Source organism: Lynx canadensis, chromosome X (assembly GCF_007474595.2).
Source record: "Lynx canadensis isolate LIC74 chromosome X, mLynCan4.pri.v2, whole genome shotgun sequence".
Lineage (NCBI taxonomy): Eukaryota > Metazoa > Chordata > Mammalia > Carnivora > Felidae > Lynx > Lynx canadensis.
In genome coordinates this window covers 38,484,685-38,502,816 of record NC_044321.2, presented here as the reverse complement: position 1 = coordinate 38,502,816, position 18,132 = coordinate 38,484,685, and the positions used below count along the sequence as shown (strand labels likewise).

At 42.9% G+C, this 18,132-nt stretch overlaps 1 protein-coding gene across 1 annotated transcript in view; it reads left to right on the top strand.

The window, feature by feature from the left end:
* The window catches only part of EFHC2 (EF-hand domain containing 2), a 179,059-nt gene that overhangs the window by 11,937 nt on the left and 148,990 nt on the right, over nt 1-18,132 (top strand). Inside the window, exon 2 of the mRNA XM_030304654.2 lies at nt 12,598-12,786. Within this exon, the coding sequence (XP_030160514.1) occupies nt 12,598-12,786 (189 nt within the window). The remainder of the gene's footprint in view (nt 1-12,597; nt 12,787-18,132) is intronic.

Here is an 18,132-nt window from a genome sequence, read left to right as displayed (position 1 = left end):
AATAAATAAACATTAGAAGCTAAAAGATTTCCCCAGCTTTACTTATACTCATTTGCGTCTGTGCATTTAGTCTATACGTTTCATCACATGTGTAGGTTGCTGTGGTCACCCTGCCAGGGAAGATACAGACCAGCTCCATCATCACAGGGATCTGTCCTGTTGCCCTTTGATAACCCCACCCACCCCCACCCACATCCTTCCCATCAACTGCCAACTCCCTTCCCCCACCCCCCATGCTGATATCTCTGACTCTTGGCGACCACTAATCTCTTCTCCATTTCTTTCTTTAAAAAAAAATTTTGTTTAATGTTTATTGCTGAGACAATGCGAGAGACAGAGTGCAAGCGGGGGAGGGGCAGAGAGCGAGGGAGACACAGAATCTGAAGCAGGTTCCAGGCTCTGAGCCGTCAGCACAGAGCCCGACGCGGGGCTCGAACTCACAAACTGTGAGATCATGACCTGAGTCGAAGTTGGACCCCTAACCGACTGAGCCCCCCGGGCACCCCCACGTGTGCTCATTTTCTGAGAGAAACGTCCAAGAGTGCAATTGCTGGGTCATACGGTAATTACATGTTTAGTTTTATAAAAAAAACAAAAGCAAACTTACCAAGCTAATTTTGAGAGTGTGTGTACCATTTCACATTCCCAAGAGCAGCACGTGAGTGATGTGGTTTGTCTACATCCTCGTCAGCATTTAGTGTTGTCACTATTTTTTATTTTAGCTGATAGGCAGTGTAGGGATATCGGACTGTGGGCTTAAATTGGCATTTCTCTGATGGCTTATGTATGAGTTGAATATCTTTTCATGTGCTTATTTTCCATCTGTGTATCCACCTTGGTGAAATGTCTGTTTATATCTTTTGCCTGTTTCTAATTGGATTGTGTTTTCACTGTTGAGCTTTGAGAATTCTTTATATATTCTAGATACTAGCCCTTCATCTAAGATGTGGTTTGCACATATTTTCTCCCAGTCTGTAGCTTGTCTTTTCATCCCGTTAACTGACTCTTTGCATAGCAAAAAAGTTTCTAATTTTGATGAGGTCCAATTTATCAATTTCTTTTTATGGATCAGGCTTTTGACGTTAAGTCTCAGAACTCTCTGCCCAGCTCTGGATTCTGAAGATTTTCTCCTATGTTTTTTCCTAAAATTTTCATAGTTTGACATGTTCTGTTCAAGGCTGTGATCCATTTCCAGTTGATTTTTGTATACGGTGTGATGTTTAGGTCATGATCCGTTTCATTTTGGCCACGGTTACGTAATTACTCCACCATTTGTTGAAAAGGTTATCCTTCCTCTATTGAATTGTGCTTTGCCCCTTTGTAAAAACTCGTTTGAGCATTTTGGAGTGCTCGCTATTCTGTTCTGTTGGTCTATGTGCCCATCCTTCTGCCAATCCTACCGTTTTGATCACTATGGTAATACAGTAAACCTTAATATCAGGTATAGTGATTCCTTCCGCTTTTCTTTCATAAGTACCTTCTGGGTCTAGAGCCCGTACCTTCCGTAGGAATTTGAGAATAAACTTGTCTGTGTCTACAAATAACTTTGCTGGGATTTTGATAGGAATTGCAGTAAACTTCTAGATCATTTTGGGGAGAATTGGCATCTTTACTACATAGAGTCTCCCAATCCATGAGCCTGCTACGTCTCTCCATTTCTTTAGGTTGTCTTTGATTTTTTTCACCAGCATTTTGTACTTTTCAACCCACACACAGATCCTGTATGTGCTTCATATTTCATTTTTCTCTGGAGAGAATGTAAATGACATCATGTCTTAAATTTTCATTTCATGGGGTGCCTGGGTGGTTCAGTTGGTTAATTTGACCAACTCTTGATTAGGACTCAGGTCGTGATCTCAACAGTTCATGAGTTCAAGCCTGGCATCGGGCTCTGTGCTGACAGTGTGGAGCCTGCTTGGGATTCTCTCTCTCTTCCTCCTGTGCACTCTCTCTCTCTCTCAAAATAAATAAATAAACTTAAAAAAATAAATTTTTTTCATATGTCCAAGAAGTGTGATTGACTTTTGTGTGTTGATTTGCATCCTGTGACCCTGCTGAATTCAATTATTAGTTGGAGGAATTTTTCTTTTTTTGTAAATCCCGTGAATTGTTTTTTACATAAACAATCTTGTCACCTACAAATAGGGACAATTCCTTTTCTTCCTTTCCCATCTAGTATCCCTTCATTATTACTTTTTTTTTTTTTTTTTGCCTTTCATGGTGGGTAGAACTTCTAATAATGTGTTGAATCAGAGTATGAGAGCAGACATTCTTGCTTTTTGTTCTTTAAAAAAAAATTTAATTTAAAATTTGACTTTATTATTTTTTTATATAACTTATTGTCAAGTTAGCTAACATACAGCGTAGACAGCGTGCTCTTGGCTTCGGGAGTAGATTCCCATGATCCGTGACTTACATATATAACACCCAGAGCTCATCCCAACAAGTGCCTTCCTCAATACCCGTCACCCATTTTCCTTTGTTCTTGATCTTGGGAGAACATTTAGTCTTTCACTATGAAGTATGATGTTAGCTATAGGTTTTTTGTGGATGCCCTTTATCAAATCATTCCCCTGTATTCTTAACTTTTGGGGGGTCTTTATCATGAATGGGTGTTGGATTTTATTGAATGTGTTTAACCTGTATTAATTGATATTAACATTTGAGTTTTCTATTTGTTGATATGGTAGATTACATTGATTTTTTTTTTTTTTTTCAAATGTTAGCCAGCCTTGCATAACAAATATCCCATGGTCATAGTGTATAATTCCTTTTATACAGTGCCAGGCTCCTTTTTTTTTTTTTTTTTTTTTTTTAGTTTGTGGCAGATTTTTTTCATTTATGTTCATGAGAGATTTTGGTCTGTAGTTTTCTTTTTTTTTTTGAACTGTTTCTCCGGTTTGGGTATCAAGATAATACTGACTTCATAAAATGAATTGGGGAGACTTCCCTCCTCTTTATTTTCAGGAAGACAGTGTACAAAATTGGTGCTAATTTTTGTTTAAATATTCTCCAGTAAAGCCAGCGGGGCATAGGGGTTGCTTTTTGGCTTTAGTTATTTATTATTGTGTTTGGCTATTAGTTATAAATTCAGGCTCTTTAGTAATTTATTTTTAAATTTTATTTGCATGTTTTAATTTTTTTTTGATGTTTTTATTTATTTTTGAGACAGAAAGCAGGAGCTGGGGAGGGGCAGAGGGAGAGGCAGACAGGAAGTGAAGTGGGCTCCGTGTTGATAGCACAGAGCCCAGTGTGGGGCTCGAACTCACGGACTGTGAGATCATGACCTGAGCTGAAGTCGGACACTCAGCTGACTGAGCCACCCAGGTACCCTGTAAATTCAGGCTCTTTAGAGGTTACTATTCAGATTATTTCATCTTGACTGTATTTGGTAGTTTATGGTTTTGAGAAATTGGTTCCATTTATTTTACTAAAAAAAATTTTTTTAATGTTTATTTGTGAGAGAGAGAGAGAGACAGAGTGTGAGTGGGGGAGGGACAGAGAGAGAGGGAGACACAGAATCCGAAGCAGGATCCGGGCTCCGAGCTGTCAGCACAGAGCCCGTCATGGGGCTCGAACTCACGGACGTCGAGATCATGACCTAAGCCGAAGTCAAACGCTCAACCGACTGAGCCACCCAGGTACCCCTATTTTATTTTATTTTTTTTAGAGAGAGCACAAGCTGGGGAAAGGGGCAGAGGGGGAGAGAGAGGGAGAGGGAGAGAGAGAGAGAGAGAGAGAGAGAGAGAGTGAATCCTAAGCAGGCTCTTTGCTCACCACGGAGCCCGACGCAGGGCTCCATCCCACAATCCTGGGACCGTGACCTGAGCTGAAATCAAGAGTCGGACACTCAACTGACCGAGCCACCCAGGTGCCCTGGTTCCGTTTTTTCAAGTTGTTGAATTTATGTGCGTAAAGTTGGTCAGAGTGTTCCCTCATTATCTTTTTAATGGCCATGGCATCTGTGCAGATAACCCCTATTTCATTTCTTATATTGGTGATTTGTATCTTAACTCTTTTTTAAAAATGTTTCAGTCTTGCTAGAGATTAGTTTTACTAATATGTATTTTTTTATTATTTTGTTTTAAAATTTTTTTTATTTATTTTTGAGAGAGAGCGAGTGCACGTGCGCACGCATGGGAGGGACAGAGAGAGAGAGAGGGAGACACAGAATCTGAAGACAGGCTCCAGACTCCGAGATGTCAGCACAGAGCCCGACACGGGGCCCGAACCCACGAACCGTGAGATCATGACCCGAGCCAGAGTCAGATGCTTCACCGACTGAGCCACCCAGGCACCTCACTAATAAGTATTTTTTGAAGAACAAATTTTGTGTTTGATGGATGTTTTTCTATTTTCCTATTTTTATCAGTTTCACTGATTTCTGCTCTGATCTTTATTATTTCCTTCTTTGTGCTTGCTTTTATTTCACTGTTCTTTTTCTAGTTTCTCGAAGTAGGAACATAGGGTATTGATTTGACACCTTTCTTCATTTCTTTTTCTTTCTTCTTTTTTTTTTAACGTTTATTTATTTTTGAGAGACAGAGAGCATGAACAGGGGAGGGGCAGAGAGAGAGAGGGAGACACAGAATCCCAAGCAGGCTCCAGGCTCCGAGCCATCGGCGCAGAGCTTGACGCAGGGCTCGAACCCACAAAGCATGAGATCACGAACTGACCTGAAGTCGGACGCTTCACCCATTGAGCCACCCAGGCGCCCAAGACCTTTCCTAATTCCTGACACCAGTATTTAGTGCTAAATTTCCTCAACGCTGTTTTAGCTGCATCCCACATATTTTGATAGGTTGTATTTTCATTTTCTTTCGGTTCCGTGTGTTTTCTAAACTTTCTTTTGAGATTCCCTCTTTGACCCATACACTATTTAAAAGTGTTGTTGAAAGTGTTCAAATATTTGGAGATTTTTTTTCCCTGTTGTCTTTCTGTTATCGATTTCTAGTTTGATTCCATTATCAGCAGAGAATACAGCGGTTATGATTTTAACTCTTTGAAATTTGCCAAAGCTGCTCTTAGGGTCCGGGATACGGTCTGTGTTGGTGAATGTTCCAGGCGCACTTGAGAAGAGTATGTATCCTGCTGTCGTTGGTCATATGTGTTGGTTGCGGTCCCCAACTCTGACTGTGGATTTGTCTATTTCTCCTCTTAACTTTATCAGTTTTGCTTCACCTATTTTGAGGCGCTGTTGTTTGGTGCACACACATCTAAGTTGTGTCTTTCTGGTGGATCGATTCTTTTATCCTTGTAAATGTCTCTATTCTCTCTAGTAATTCTCTTTGCCCTGCAGTCTAGTGTATCAGATATTGATATAGCCGCTTTTGCTGTCTTACAATTGGTATTTGCCTGGCGTGTCGTTTTTTCATATTCTTTACTTTCAGCTGACTTACGTCCTTGAATTTGAAATCCGTTTCCTGTGAATAGCAAGTAGTTGGTGATGCTTTATAAATGCACCCTGCAAATCTCTTTTGATTACTGTATTTAGATCATTTACACTTAAGCTGATTATTGATGTGTTAATGCTTATGTCTGATATATTGTTTGTTTCTTTCCTTTGTCTCTCTTCTTTTCCCATGGGATACTGAAACATATGTTTTTTTTTTTTTTAGGATTCCATCTTGATTTATTTATAGTATTTTTGGATATATAATATAGCTTCCAAAAATTTTTTATTACGGAAGTATAGTTGACATGCAATGTTATATTAGTTTCTGGTATACAGTATAGTGACTGACAGGTACAAACTTCCATTTGTAAAATAAATAAGTCACAGGGATGAAAAGTACAGCATAGGGAACTCAGCCAGTAATATTGTAATGACATGGTGACCACGCTTAACTGTGGTGACAGTTACGTGATGTGTAGAATTGTCAAGTCACTACGTTGAGTGTATCTCGTTTTTTTAAAATATTTTTTTAATGTTTACTTTTGTGTCTGAGAGAGCAAGAGAGAGAGAGAGAGAGAGAAGGACTGAGAGAGAGGAGGACAGAGGATCCAAAGCGGGCTCTGTGCTGACAGCAGAGAGCCTGATGCAGGGCTCAAACTCTGGAACCGTGAGATCATGATCTGAGCCGAAATCGAAGAGTCTGATGTTTAACCGTCTGAGCCACCCGAGCACCCCAAGCGTATCTCTTAGCATAGTTTCCCTAGTGGTTGTTCTGGATTTCATAGTATATATGTGTGACTTACGTGGAATGAAGCATAGAAACCTCGCTTCTGTTCAGGTCTCTCTATACCTTTCCCATTTTTAAATACTATTGTCAGATTGTTGGGGAGGGGGTGGGAAGTCAGATGTGACTCTTGTGCTGTGTTGCAGGTTGTTTGATTTTTTTTTTTTTTTTTTGGTGCCGTCTTCTTTGACCCTCAGCTTGCCTAGGATGCCATTCTAGATGGTGTGTTACTACAGGAGTGCTGAACTTGGCAGTTAGGAAGAGCTCACTTCAGCCTCCCTACCCCCAGCGCACATATACGCGCACGTGAGAACGCACGCACACACCAGCTCTCACACTCGTGAACCTCCATCCATGAACAACTCCCTGATTTTACTCTTGAGGTATACTTTCTTCCATAATATCCTTAAAGAAGGTACTGGGCCAGGTCATGAGCTCCTGGTTTCCATCTCCAGATGCATTGCCTGTGTGTATACCACTCACAGCTGCTTTTAGCTTTTCTATTCTTCTAGTCTCATCAGTGGAACCAGGTGCCCCTCTTCATAAATTCTAGAATTAATCCCCAGTAGATCCCTTAAGTCAGCGAAGGTGATAAATTTTCCTTCTATTTTTTGTGCTCAAAGTTTGAGAAGAGGTTTATTTTTGTCAATGTGTAAAGAAAATTACCGGTTGGATCACTTAATAATCTTATTCTGTTTTTAAAAAAAAAACATTCAAGCACAACTTTCGGAAACTAAATGTATTAGTTTGTAATGCTTTCTACTGCGAATAATGGAATACTTGACCCATAGAGGCTTAGAGCAAGCAGGGGTTTATTTTTTTCACCAAGCAGGCAGTCTGGAGGTAGGTGGCTGCTGGCATTCATTTAAAGGCTCCACTTTGAGCCAGCATCTCTGGGATCCTCCCCACCTTTCTCCTCATGATCTCAACGGGGCTGCTGTAGCTCCAGCCATCACATACGCATCTCAAGGCAAGAAAAGGTGAGCTAGGAGCAGCGTCACTTGCATTTGTCCCTTGGCTCAAGTGGAAAAAAAGCCTTTTCCAGACTCCCAGAACAGACTTCTGAAAAGGAGGCTGAGGAAACAAGTGGAGTGTTTTGCCTTTTCTGGCTTCCAAAAGGAGACCAGCAAGGGAGAAGCAATTTGGGAATGGATGTACTAATCAACTACAATAAGCTGACGGTTTTACCTGACCTTTGGGGAAGTCATTAGAATTCTTTTTACTGATTGGTGCTTGGGGTTTAATTATTTAGAGAAAAAAACAATCAGAGTTTTTTGAGGAAGGGGCTGTGCATCTCTTTAGATCTTACTGACTTAAATTTTATTTTCCACTCTACTGATTTAAATACATTATTAAATATGTAAAACCAGGATGCTTGGGTGGCTCAGTCTGTTGAGCGTCCAACTCTTGATTTTTGGCTCAGGTTTGTGGGATTGAGCCCCGCGTTGGGCTCTGCAGTGACAGCATAGAGCCTGCTTAGGATTTTCTTTCTCTCTCTCTCTCTGCCCCTCCCCTGCTTGTGCTAGCTCTCTCTCTGTCCCTCTCAGAATAAATACACACACACACACACACACACACACACACACACGCGCGCGCGCGCCAATGTTACATATGTAACACCGATCTTATTATTATAGTGAGCTGAGCTGATGGCTAAGAGTCATGAGCACAACAATTTTCCAAGTTAGGTTTGGAAAGAGAGGAAAATTAGCTTAAAAAATGTTTGAAGTTTCCTTGACTTGGCTTTTTTGCTTTTACATTTGGGGTTTCTTTGAGTGATTTAGCTTTATTAATAAGTAATGGTAGCTTTCATGCTCTTATTTTCCTGAGCCCTAAGATCCCACTATACCTGAGGCAATTTTGTCATTATTTTCTCTGGGAGGTTCACAGCATCTACTGAGTGACTTTTTTTTTTTCTCTATAAAAGTACAGAAAACAAGAGAAAATGAATTCTTAAAATAAATATGACATGAAGGGAGAAAAAAACATCTATTCGTGGAGTAGAAGCCGACCAGTCTCAAACCTGATGAAGCAGGAATATCTAAGAATGATAGTTTTAGTAATTCTAGATCATACGTTCCATTAACCTCAAAAACACAGAAAAGTAGGTTGTTGTTAATGTACATCAAAGTATTAAGTACTGGGGCGCCCGGGCGGCTCAGTCGGTAAAGTGTCCTTCTTCGGCTCAGGTCATGATCTCGCGGTCCGTGAGTTCGAGCCCCGCGTCGGCCTCTGTGCCGACAGCTCGGAGCCCGGAGCCTGCTTCGGATTCTGGGTCTCCCTCTCTCTCTGCCCCTCCCCCACTCACAGTCTGCCTGTCTCGCTCTCTGTCTCAAAAATAAACATTTAAAAACTATATTAAATATGGGACGCCTGGGTGGCTTCGTCGGTTAAGCTTCCCACTTCGGCTCAGGTCACGATCTCATGGTTCGTGGGTTCCGGCCCCACATCGGGCTCTGTGCTGACACACAGAGCCTGGAGCCTGCTTCGGGTTCCGTGTCTCCCTCTCTCTCTCCCCTAACCCTGCTCATGTTCTGTCTCTCTCTCTCTCTCTCAGAAATAATTAAACATTAAAATATATACATATATATGTGTGTATATATATATAAAATGTATATGTATGTGTGTATATGTGTGTATGTACGTGTATGAGTGTGTGTGTGTGTGTGTGTGTGTATATATATATATAAAATATGAGCTGGCTCCTTCAGTCCTCAAATTTCCCATAACCACTGATGACTGGGAAAGGCGTTCTATAGCATTCTCTCACACCTGTCCTGCTTGTAAGGAAAAGGTGGTGATATCAGCTATTAAGTTTTCGGTCTCCTTATCCCATCTGTTTACGGTCATGGTGGTCATTTGCCTTGTTATATTTGTCAGAAGTAAAGGTATTCATTCAGCCTTGATGATGGAAACAAGGGGAAGTCCTTTGCTTTTCTCTAAGACGCACGACACATGCAAGGCCCAGCGTTTAAAGGCTCAGGCAGTGAGCGTGCATCCTGGGTTAAGCCCTTACACTAGTGAGTGACCTTGGGCAAATGACCTAAACTCCCTGTGTCTGAGGATCCCCATCTATCAAATAGTAACGATAAAGCATACTCAGAGATTCACTCTGAGAATTAAAAGGATTTAATGCTTTTAAAGTACTTAAAACAGGGGCGCGCCTTAAAACAAGGGTGGCTCAGTGGGTTGAGCGTCTCGACTCTTGATTTTTGGCTCAGGTCATGATCCGAGGTCATGAGATCGAGCCCCGTGTTGGGCTCCGTGCTGAGTGTCGAGTCTGCTTAAGATTCTCTCTCTCTCTCTGCCATCCCCTGCTCGCTTGCTGTCTGTCTGTCTCTTAAATAAAGAAGAAATAAAGTACTTAAAGCAATGCTAGGCACGTTAGCTGTTATGGCTACAGGAATGGTGCTTTCCAAGCACCTCATTCTTCCTGCCTTTGTCGCGGGCTTGTGAAGCATCTGGGCTTTGCCGGGCAGCCTAAAAAGAAACAGCGAGCCTCTGATGTCCTGGAGCCCTGAAGGAAAGATTATAGATGGATGAACAACTCGTGACGCTAGAGCCTGCTTCTCAGTTTGGCTTAGCTTTGTGGTTTCTACAGGGGCCCTGGCAGCTTATTGATTATCCAGCAGTCCATCCGAGCATGTGATAAAATTGATCTTCCCACCTTTAGCAACTAGGAAGTGGGGTTGGGGGGATCGGCTATTAATTTGATGTAAAGCATCAAGGGCAGTCTGAGCCTGGCTGCCGGCTTTCCAGTAGGGGCCTTATAAGCGGGGTGGGACCCGAGCAGTTGAGATACCAGGGAGCCCTGGATCTGAGGATAGTATAGTCCTCACTTCGTCATTCACTAAGACGTTTGCCTGGGGTGGCGCCTGGGTGGCTCAGTTGGTTGAGTGTCCGACCTCGGCTCAGGTCATGATCTCAGGGTTCGTGGGTTCGAGTCCCACATCGGGGTCTTATTGACAGCTCAGAGCCCGGAGCCCGCTTTGGATTCTGTGTCTCCTCCTCTCTTTCCCCCTCCACCGCTCATGTTCGCTCGCTCTTTAAGAATCTTTAAGATTCTACATGTAAGTGAGATTATATGGTATTTCTTTTTCTGTCCTATTTCACTTGGCATAGTTTCCTCAAGGTCCTTATATGTTGTCACAAATGGCAAGATTCCATTCTTTTTTTACGGATGAATAATATTTCGTGTGTGTGTGTGTGTATCACCTTTATCCATTGATTCATTGGTGGACACTTTGGTTTTTATCATGTCTTAGAGGCTATTGTCAATAATGCTGCCGTGAACACAGAGGTGCATGTATCTTTGTGAGCTGTGCCTTTGTCAGATAAAAACCCAGAAGAACTGTCTGATTGTGTGGTAGTTCTGGGTTTAATTTTTTTGAGGAACCTCCACACTGTTTTTCACAGTGGCTACACCAATTTACCTTCCCACCAGCAGTGCGGGAGGGGTCCCTTTTCTCCACATTGTCACCAACACTTGTTATTTCTTGTCTTTTCGATAATAGCTGTTCCAGCAGGTGTGGGGTGATATCTCGTGTTTCTGGTTTGCATTTCCCTGATGATGAGTGATGTTGAGCATCCCTTCTTGGGTCTGTTGGCGATCTGTGTGTCTCCTTTAGGATGATACCTGTTCAGGGGCGCCTGGGTAGCTCAGTCGGTCAAGTGTCTGACTTCGGCTCAGGTCGTGATCCCCCGGTTAGTGAGTTCGAGCCCCACATTTTAGGCTCTGTGATGACAGCCCTCTCCTCTCTGTCCTTCCCCCACTCGTTCGTGCCTGTGTGTGCGTGCTCGTGCTTTCTCAAAAAATAAAATGTTAAAAAAAAAAATACCTGTTGAGATCCCCTGCCCATTTTTTCCCCACTGTATCATTTGTCTTTGCGCTCTTGAGTTGTATGAGTTCTTCGTACATTTTTGGACATTAACCCCTCATCAAGGAGGAGATTTGCAGATATCTTCTTCTGTTCACCAACGCATCATGCTTTCGCAAACAGCCGTTGCCCTGGCTGTGTACAATCCTGGCAAAATGTTAAAGCTGAAGCAGCAAATTCGGGATAATGGTTACCTCTGGACAGAGAGGCAGGGGCGTGAGAGAGGGCTTCATTGTGATCTGAAATTTTTCTTTAAATTCAGGGCCGTGGATGGATGTTCGTTATATGATACGCTATCTGCTACAACAAATACTTACATTTGTTTATTTTGTAAAATATCTTGAGAGCGAGCGAGAGAGCGCACACGCGCGAGTTGGGGAGGGGCAGAGTGAGAGGGAGAGAGAGAAAATCCCAAGCAGGCTTCACGCTGATGGGGCTCAATCCCACAACCACGGGGTCACACTCTGAGCTGATATTAAGAGTCAGGCGCTTAACCAACTGAGCCACCCAGGCGCCTCTGTTTACATTCATTTGTTATGTATATTCATTTATTATTTATATTTAGCTCCTTGTGCACAGGGGCAAAGGAAATTTGGGAACGGATTTCTTAGGCCAGAGGGCATATAGACTTTTCACATTCCTAGGCATTGCTGGACCTCTCCCGAGAGGGATTATCTCCTTTCTTACTAGCAGGTGCATGCGAGCTGATGTTGGCCCCTATGTTTGCCAACCCTTGGTAGTATCGTCCAGGCCTTTCTGTCTCCGCCCAGGTCGCCAGAAAAGACAGGAGGGCAGTGAGGGAAAAGGACAGCGAGGTTTTAAAATCAGGATAACAGTGGCAGCTCTGAGGAATTTCCACTTACGTTTGTTTTAATGAGGAAACGCTTTTATTTTCTGCGTTGGTGAAAATAACTTCTGTGGGAAAACCATTGCATTTTTACTCTGAAGTGGAAGACTTTTTTTTCCTTCCCTGTTCGCATTCTTAGCAAATAAGTAGAATAGACCAATTAGCAAACTAATGTTCTAAATGTTCACTTGCAGTCAGTTATTTTTAACTGTTTTAAACAGCACGGAGCATTGGGTTTATTCCTCTTGCTTTTCAAAGTTTCGAATTTGCTAAAATGAACTGAAAATGTGACACAGCTTTCTGGGTAAGGATTGATCAGAATTTGTTTTTGCCACTCGAATATGCATTTTGTAATGGGCAAAGTAAGCTATGGGAGATGTGGTTTACCTTTTAAAAACAGCTAAGACACGGGACACCCGGGTGGCTCAGTCGGTTGTGCGTACGACTCTTGATTTCAGCTCAGGTCATGATCTCACAGTCGTGGGATCGAGCCCCACGTCGGGCTCCACGCTGGGCAAAGAGCCCACTTAAGATTCTCTCTCTCCCTCCATTTCTCTCTCTCTCTCTCTCTCTCTCTCTCTCTCTCTGCCCCTCCTCCTCCCCCCCGGGTCAAAAATAAAAAAAACAAAAAGAAGAAAACAAGACGACATAAAGAGTAACGTCAGCCATTTTATGTTGTCCTTTGCGTTCACAGGTGGAAAAGGAGAAGTTCCACAAATCTCAACATTGGGGCTTTTGCAACAATGTGAGGATGCTGGTGAGTGAAGATAAACCTGGAATAGGTGGAGAACTGCTTCCTGGGCAAAAGATGAAGCCTAAATACAGTGACTTTCCTAAAGGAATGGGAAGCACCGTGCCATCCTGGATAGCTTTTGATAAGCAAGTGAGTCACCTGACATTGGGAACCGTGCAACCTTAAACGGTTACACATACGAAATAATAGGTATTGAGAAAATGAGAGTCCTTAATGTAAATGTTAAGGCTAGTTCTTTTGAAAGGACACATTCAAGAACAAAAGTACCCTTGGGAGGCCTGGGGGGCCTGGTCGTTAAGCGTCAGGCTCTTGGTTTCTGCTCAGGTCATGATCTCTCGGTCCGTGAGTTCGAGTCGCACATCTGCCTGCTTGGGATTCTCTCCCTCCTTCCCATCTCTTTCCCTCTCTCAAAATAAGTAAACTTTAAAATAAAGGATAAAAGTACTCTAAACGAACAAAAGTTATCCCTGCTTCTCTTTCTGACCAGGCACACTGGTTGCCGGTGAACAATGTTCACCCTCCTTGCCTAATGCTTATCAGCTTTCCTGTCCTCTCCTCTCTGTCCCTCTGTGGCCACTTAGAGTCTGGTCAGAGTGTCACTTTGGCTCAGTGAGTTGCCAGTAACTAAGTCATTTTGTTTGATTTGAAATGTGCCATCAAATAGCCACAGAAAGATGTCTTCTCTTTTCTGCATATTAATTATGGTTCCCCCTCCCTGAGAACGAAAGGGGGACATGGCAAGAATTCTAGAAGTGAAGGAAAAAGGTGCCCTTATGAGATAAGAATCTGGACTTTTTAATGTGTATGTTTGTGCACGTAACACACACACACATAATGGCGTATTGATCACTGATCGAGGCAATCCGTTTGAATATCTTAAAAGGGACGAGGATCAAGGGGTGGCGGTGGGGGGGGGGGGGACACAAGGTGACCAGTTATTTCCCATAAGGCAGCAGAATGGATATGTTGTGTTTATCACACAACCCTGTGTCATGGCCTCGTGTTCTGTTCTCCAAAAAGGGACCGTTATTAGATTATTTAGGGTCCTGTAATTAAAAAATAATTCAAGACTAGATAAAGAATTCAAACCTTAATATGCTTAGTTTACCGGGTGGTTTTTTTAGCAGCCTTAGCATGGATTAGTTGGCAGTTCTTTGATTCCAATTAAAATGTCTTCAAATTTGGTAAAAAGTGACATATTCTGTGTCATCTGTGTTAGAGTTGATCAATTAGAGCACATATTTTTTTTTTTTTTTTTTTTGAAGCCCAGTTCTGACACTTAACGGAGATCTAACAGACTGCAGGGGAGGCTTCTTTCCGGGGAAACCATCTCTGCTTTGAACATGAACCATTATTTCTCTCTTTCTCTCTCTCTCTTTAAATGTTTTAAAAAATTATTTTCCGTCCCTGGCCCAGTGCAGGACGCAGAGTTCAGAAGCGATTTCTGGGCTAGCTTCCCAGGATGGATCATGCATGGTTCCCTGTTATTATCGATCTCCTAGGTGTTTGCACATCATCATTCTGGAATATTTCATTTGCGAGGGACAAAGAAAAATTTCTCTTTTTTACTTCTTGTGTCAAAAAGAGGGTATTGACAGTAGTTTAATCCACTACTGAATAAGTAATGCTGTAGGTGGCAATATATTAAACTGTTCTCTTGCACTGAAAGTAGAAAATTCATTTTATTTCATGTTTTTCTCAATATTTAATATGTGCCTTTCAAACCTATTTTGCAGCCCTTTAATTACTTATAAAATTATGTAGAATATTTCATGAAGTTGGAATAATTTTAGCTTCAGACTACTTGAGAAAATGAAGAGCTCGCTCATTTTAGCCTAACTAAATGCAACATAATTCTTTCAGTTATTTTGTTGGTCAACTTCAATTAAATATTCATTGAGCTTTAAATGAGACACGAAGACTATGAAATATTTACGTGCTCTGATGAGATTGTGAACTACAGACTGGCTCCTGGTTAATACCCAGAGCAAATTATAAAGCGCTTTCCACATTCGTGGTTCAACAAAACAAGTCAACACCTGTTAATCATTTTTCTTAAAAATGAGACATTTTTCGCTCGTCGCCAGTTTTTCTGCTAGCTTTTAATCATTGCAGTTTATCTAGGGTTACATTCTCAAACCGCAGAAAGTAGAAATCAAGGCAGTTCTTTGGAAAGTGTATTGAAATCTCATGTTTTATTTAAGTGTATTTCTTTCAAGGGAGACAGGGACGGTGCGAGCTGAGGAGGGGTAGAGAGAAAGAGAGAGAGAATCCCCATGCGGGCTCCACGCTGTCAGCACAGAGCCCGATGGGGGCTCAGACTCACGAACGGTGACATCAGTCAGTCGAGCATCCAACTTTGGCTCAGGTCATGATCTCAACAGCTGTGTGCGTTCGAGTCCCACGTCGGGCTCTGTGCCGTCGGCACAGAGCCCGCTTCAGATCCTCTGTCCTCCCCTCTCTCTGCCCCGCCCCGCTGCGCGCTCCCAAAAAACAAACAGATGCTCAAAAACAAGACCAAAGCGAGCCTCTTCGAGGCCGGACAAGTCCGTAGTGTGGATTTAGGCCCCTGCCCCTTTGTGCGTCAGGCCAAGGCTAAACTTTACGTGAGATTGCACTCTTGCTTGGCTCATTTCCCTTCCCTTGGGTGCTCCTCTCACTCTTCAGAAGTGTCTCCTAAGAGTGTGCCCATAATAAATCACATGGGCCTAACTCCCTGTTTCAGGCCCTGCTTCCGCAGAGCCCAGCCTAAGACAACATTCTGGGTTTTATCTGTGCTGCGGGCTCTGAGCTGTCCGCACAGAGCATGACGCGGGCCTCAAACTCGGGAACAGGGAGATCATGACCTGAGCTGGAGTCGGACGGTTAACCGGTTAACCGACTGAGCCACCCAGGTGCCCCACTCTCCCCTTCATTCTTACGGAGGGAGAGTGTTCAGCTGCCCCAGGCTTCTTGAAGCCAGGGCTGGCCGGGCGACTCGCTTCTGGCCAGCGATGGATGGGATGAAGATTTATTGGGGAGGGCTCCTGGGAAAGTTATTTTTCTAATTAAAAGAGGCCCACTGGATCTGTTTTTCCTGCTCTGTGTCCTACCTTTGTTTTCCTGTGTGGAACTAGGACATAATTCTTCAGCCATCTTGTGAGCACAGCAGGTATTAAAGGAGCCTAGCACCCTGCTGGCACCATGGAGGCGCGGTTTCAGGCCCGGGCTGCCTCTTTCTGGACTTCTTTTGTCAGATGTTCTCAACCCAGGGAGGCCTCTGCAAATGTGTGGAGATGTTTTGGGTTGTTGAGGCAAGGGGGGCCCTTGCCCCGGGTGCAGAATTCAAAGAGCACCCCAGACCTCAGGAATCAAGAGAGATAATATTTTAATGGACCGTCTTGAGGAAGCAGAATTAACGCCCACATTCACGATGAACAAAATAGCAATATTTTATATAAAGACCGGCTCAGTAACCGCCATGCTGTAATACCGATTCCATCTTTCTTTAACATTTCGGCATTCTGATGTTTGGTTTCTCGTGGGATTCTTGCATTCCTTTGGATGTTTTAAATCGCCTTGCCCTTGGGCAGTCCGTGGTCCAGAGGTGCTGCTGCTCTTAAGTAGCTGGGGGCCAGCTGTGTATTTTACATCCTGCAGTATGGGGAGGGCAGCCCCAGACTGGGGACGAGAATGGTCTTCCTAACACGCCAGTCCTGCTGCCACTGAGAAACACAGTCCTACTTGCCAGAGCCCCCTGGCGTTCGCTGGCGGGATTTATGCAAATGGCCAAAACGGTTTTGTGTGATACGGCGCCCGTGCCTCCCCGCCTCCCCCACCCAAAGACTAGCTATTTCACTGAATTCGTTTAAATTCAAGCAAGCACATATTCACCCACGCCATTTAGTGCCAGTCGTTATCCCAGCACCTCCACGAGGAAGAAGCAAACGTGGATGATTGCTCCCCATAGATGAGGAGTCATTTGTAAGAAGCAGGCAGGGACCAGGGTTCTGAGGCCGTGTGTTGGAGGCACTGGAACTAACTACCTGTGTGACCGTGGCTTTGTCACTTCGCCTCCGAGTCTCCGTTACCTTGACTGTAATGAGAGCCTGGGCTGGCTGATTACTTTTTTTTTAATTTTTTTTAAAAAGTTTATTTATTTTGAGACAGAGCAAGCAGGGAAGGGGCAGAGAGAGAGAGAGAGAGAGAGAGAGAGAGAGAGAGAGACTGAGAGACTGAGAGACTCCCAAGCAGGCTCTACACAATCAGCACAGAGCCCGATGCAGGGCTGCAGCTCACAAACTGTGAGATCATGACCTGAGCTGAAATCAAGAGTCGGACCCTCAACCAACTGAGCCACCCAGGCGCCCCTGACGGACTCATTTCTAAAGCCCTTTAACCTCCGGCGGTCCATGCTCAAGACTTTTTAGGGTTAGTGTGTGACATGTCGTCTGTGACTCAAGGCAGATTCTGCTTGTTCATCCTAGAACTGAGCCCACATCCTGGATCTCCTGGCCTGGGGTTCTTTCCAATGGCACCAGGTGCCTACGTTACTAATTGAAGTTTAGCATTTAGTAGTTGACGACGTGTTGCCGTTGTTCTTGTATATGATCTACCATTACTTTTATGAAAAGTCAGACTAGTTAGAAATACTCCAATGACTGAATGTTTTTAGGACTTTTGTCTGGGTGTTAAGTGCCATTTGTCTCAACTCTACAATTATGCCCTCATTTCTTTTCCTTTGGCAGTGGCTCCTACTTAGCCTAATTGGTTCGCTATTTTGCAAATGACTCTATTATAGTAAGTGGCAGGATAAAGGTTGATCCTATGGGGATGCATGCATTTCAAAATATTATTTCATTTTTTTCCAGCTCTCGTAAACATAATCATTGTAATCAGAAGTACGGGCCACAGAATTAGAATTTTAATAGCTTTGCATTCATGGACATGGGGTTTGTGGTACGCTGTGTGTGAATATTTACACTTTGAACAATATAAAAATAAATATTTAAAACCCGATCTCTGTAGCGCCTTGATTTTTTTTTTTAAAGGTTTAAAAATTGTTGGTTTCGGGTTTACAACATAGCGATTCACCAATGATATATATTAGGAAGTGATCACCGTGGTAAATCTAGCTACCATCTGTCACCATACACAGTTGTTACGATATTCTTAACTATGCTGTAGATTACATCCCGGTGTCTTATTTATTTTATAACTGTATTTCTGTATTTTAATCCCCTTCTGTATTTTGCCCATCCCTCTACCCACCCCCTCCCCTCTGGTAACCACCATATTATTCTTTGTATCTATGAGTCTATTTCTGTTTTGTATTGTTTGTTCATTCGTTTTATTTTTTAGATTCCACATATAAATGAAGCCCTACAATATTTGCCTTTCTCTGACTTATTTCACTTAGCATAATGCCTTTTGGTCCATCCATGTTGTTGCAAATGGTAAGATCTCATTCTCTTTTATGGTTGTATAATAAATATT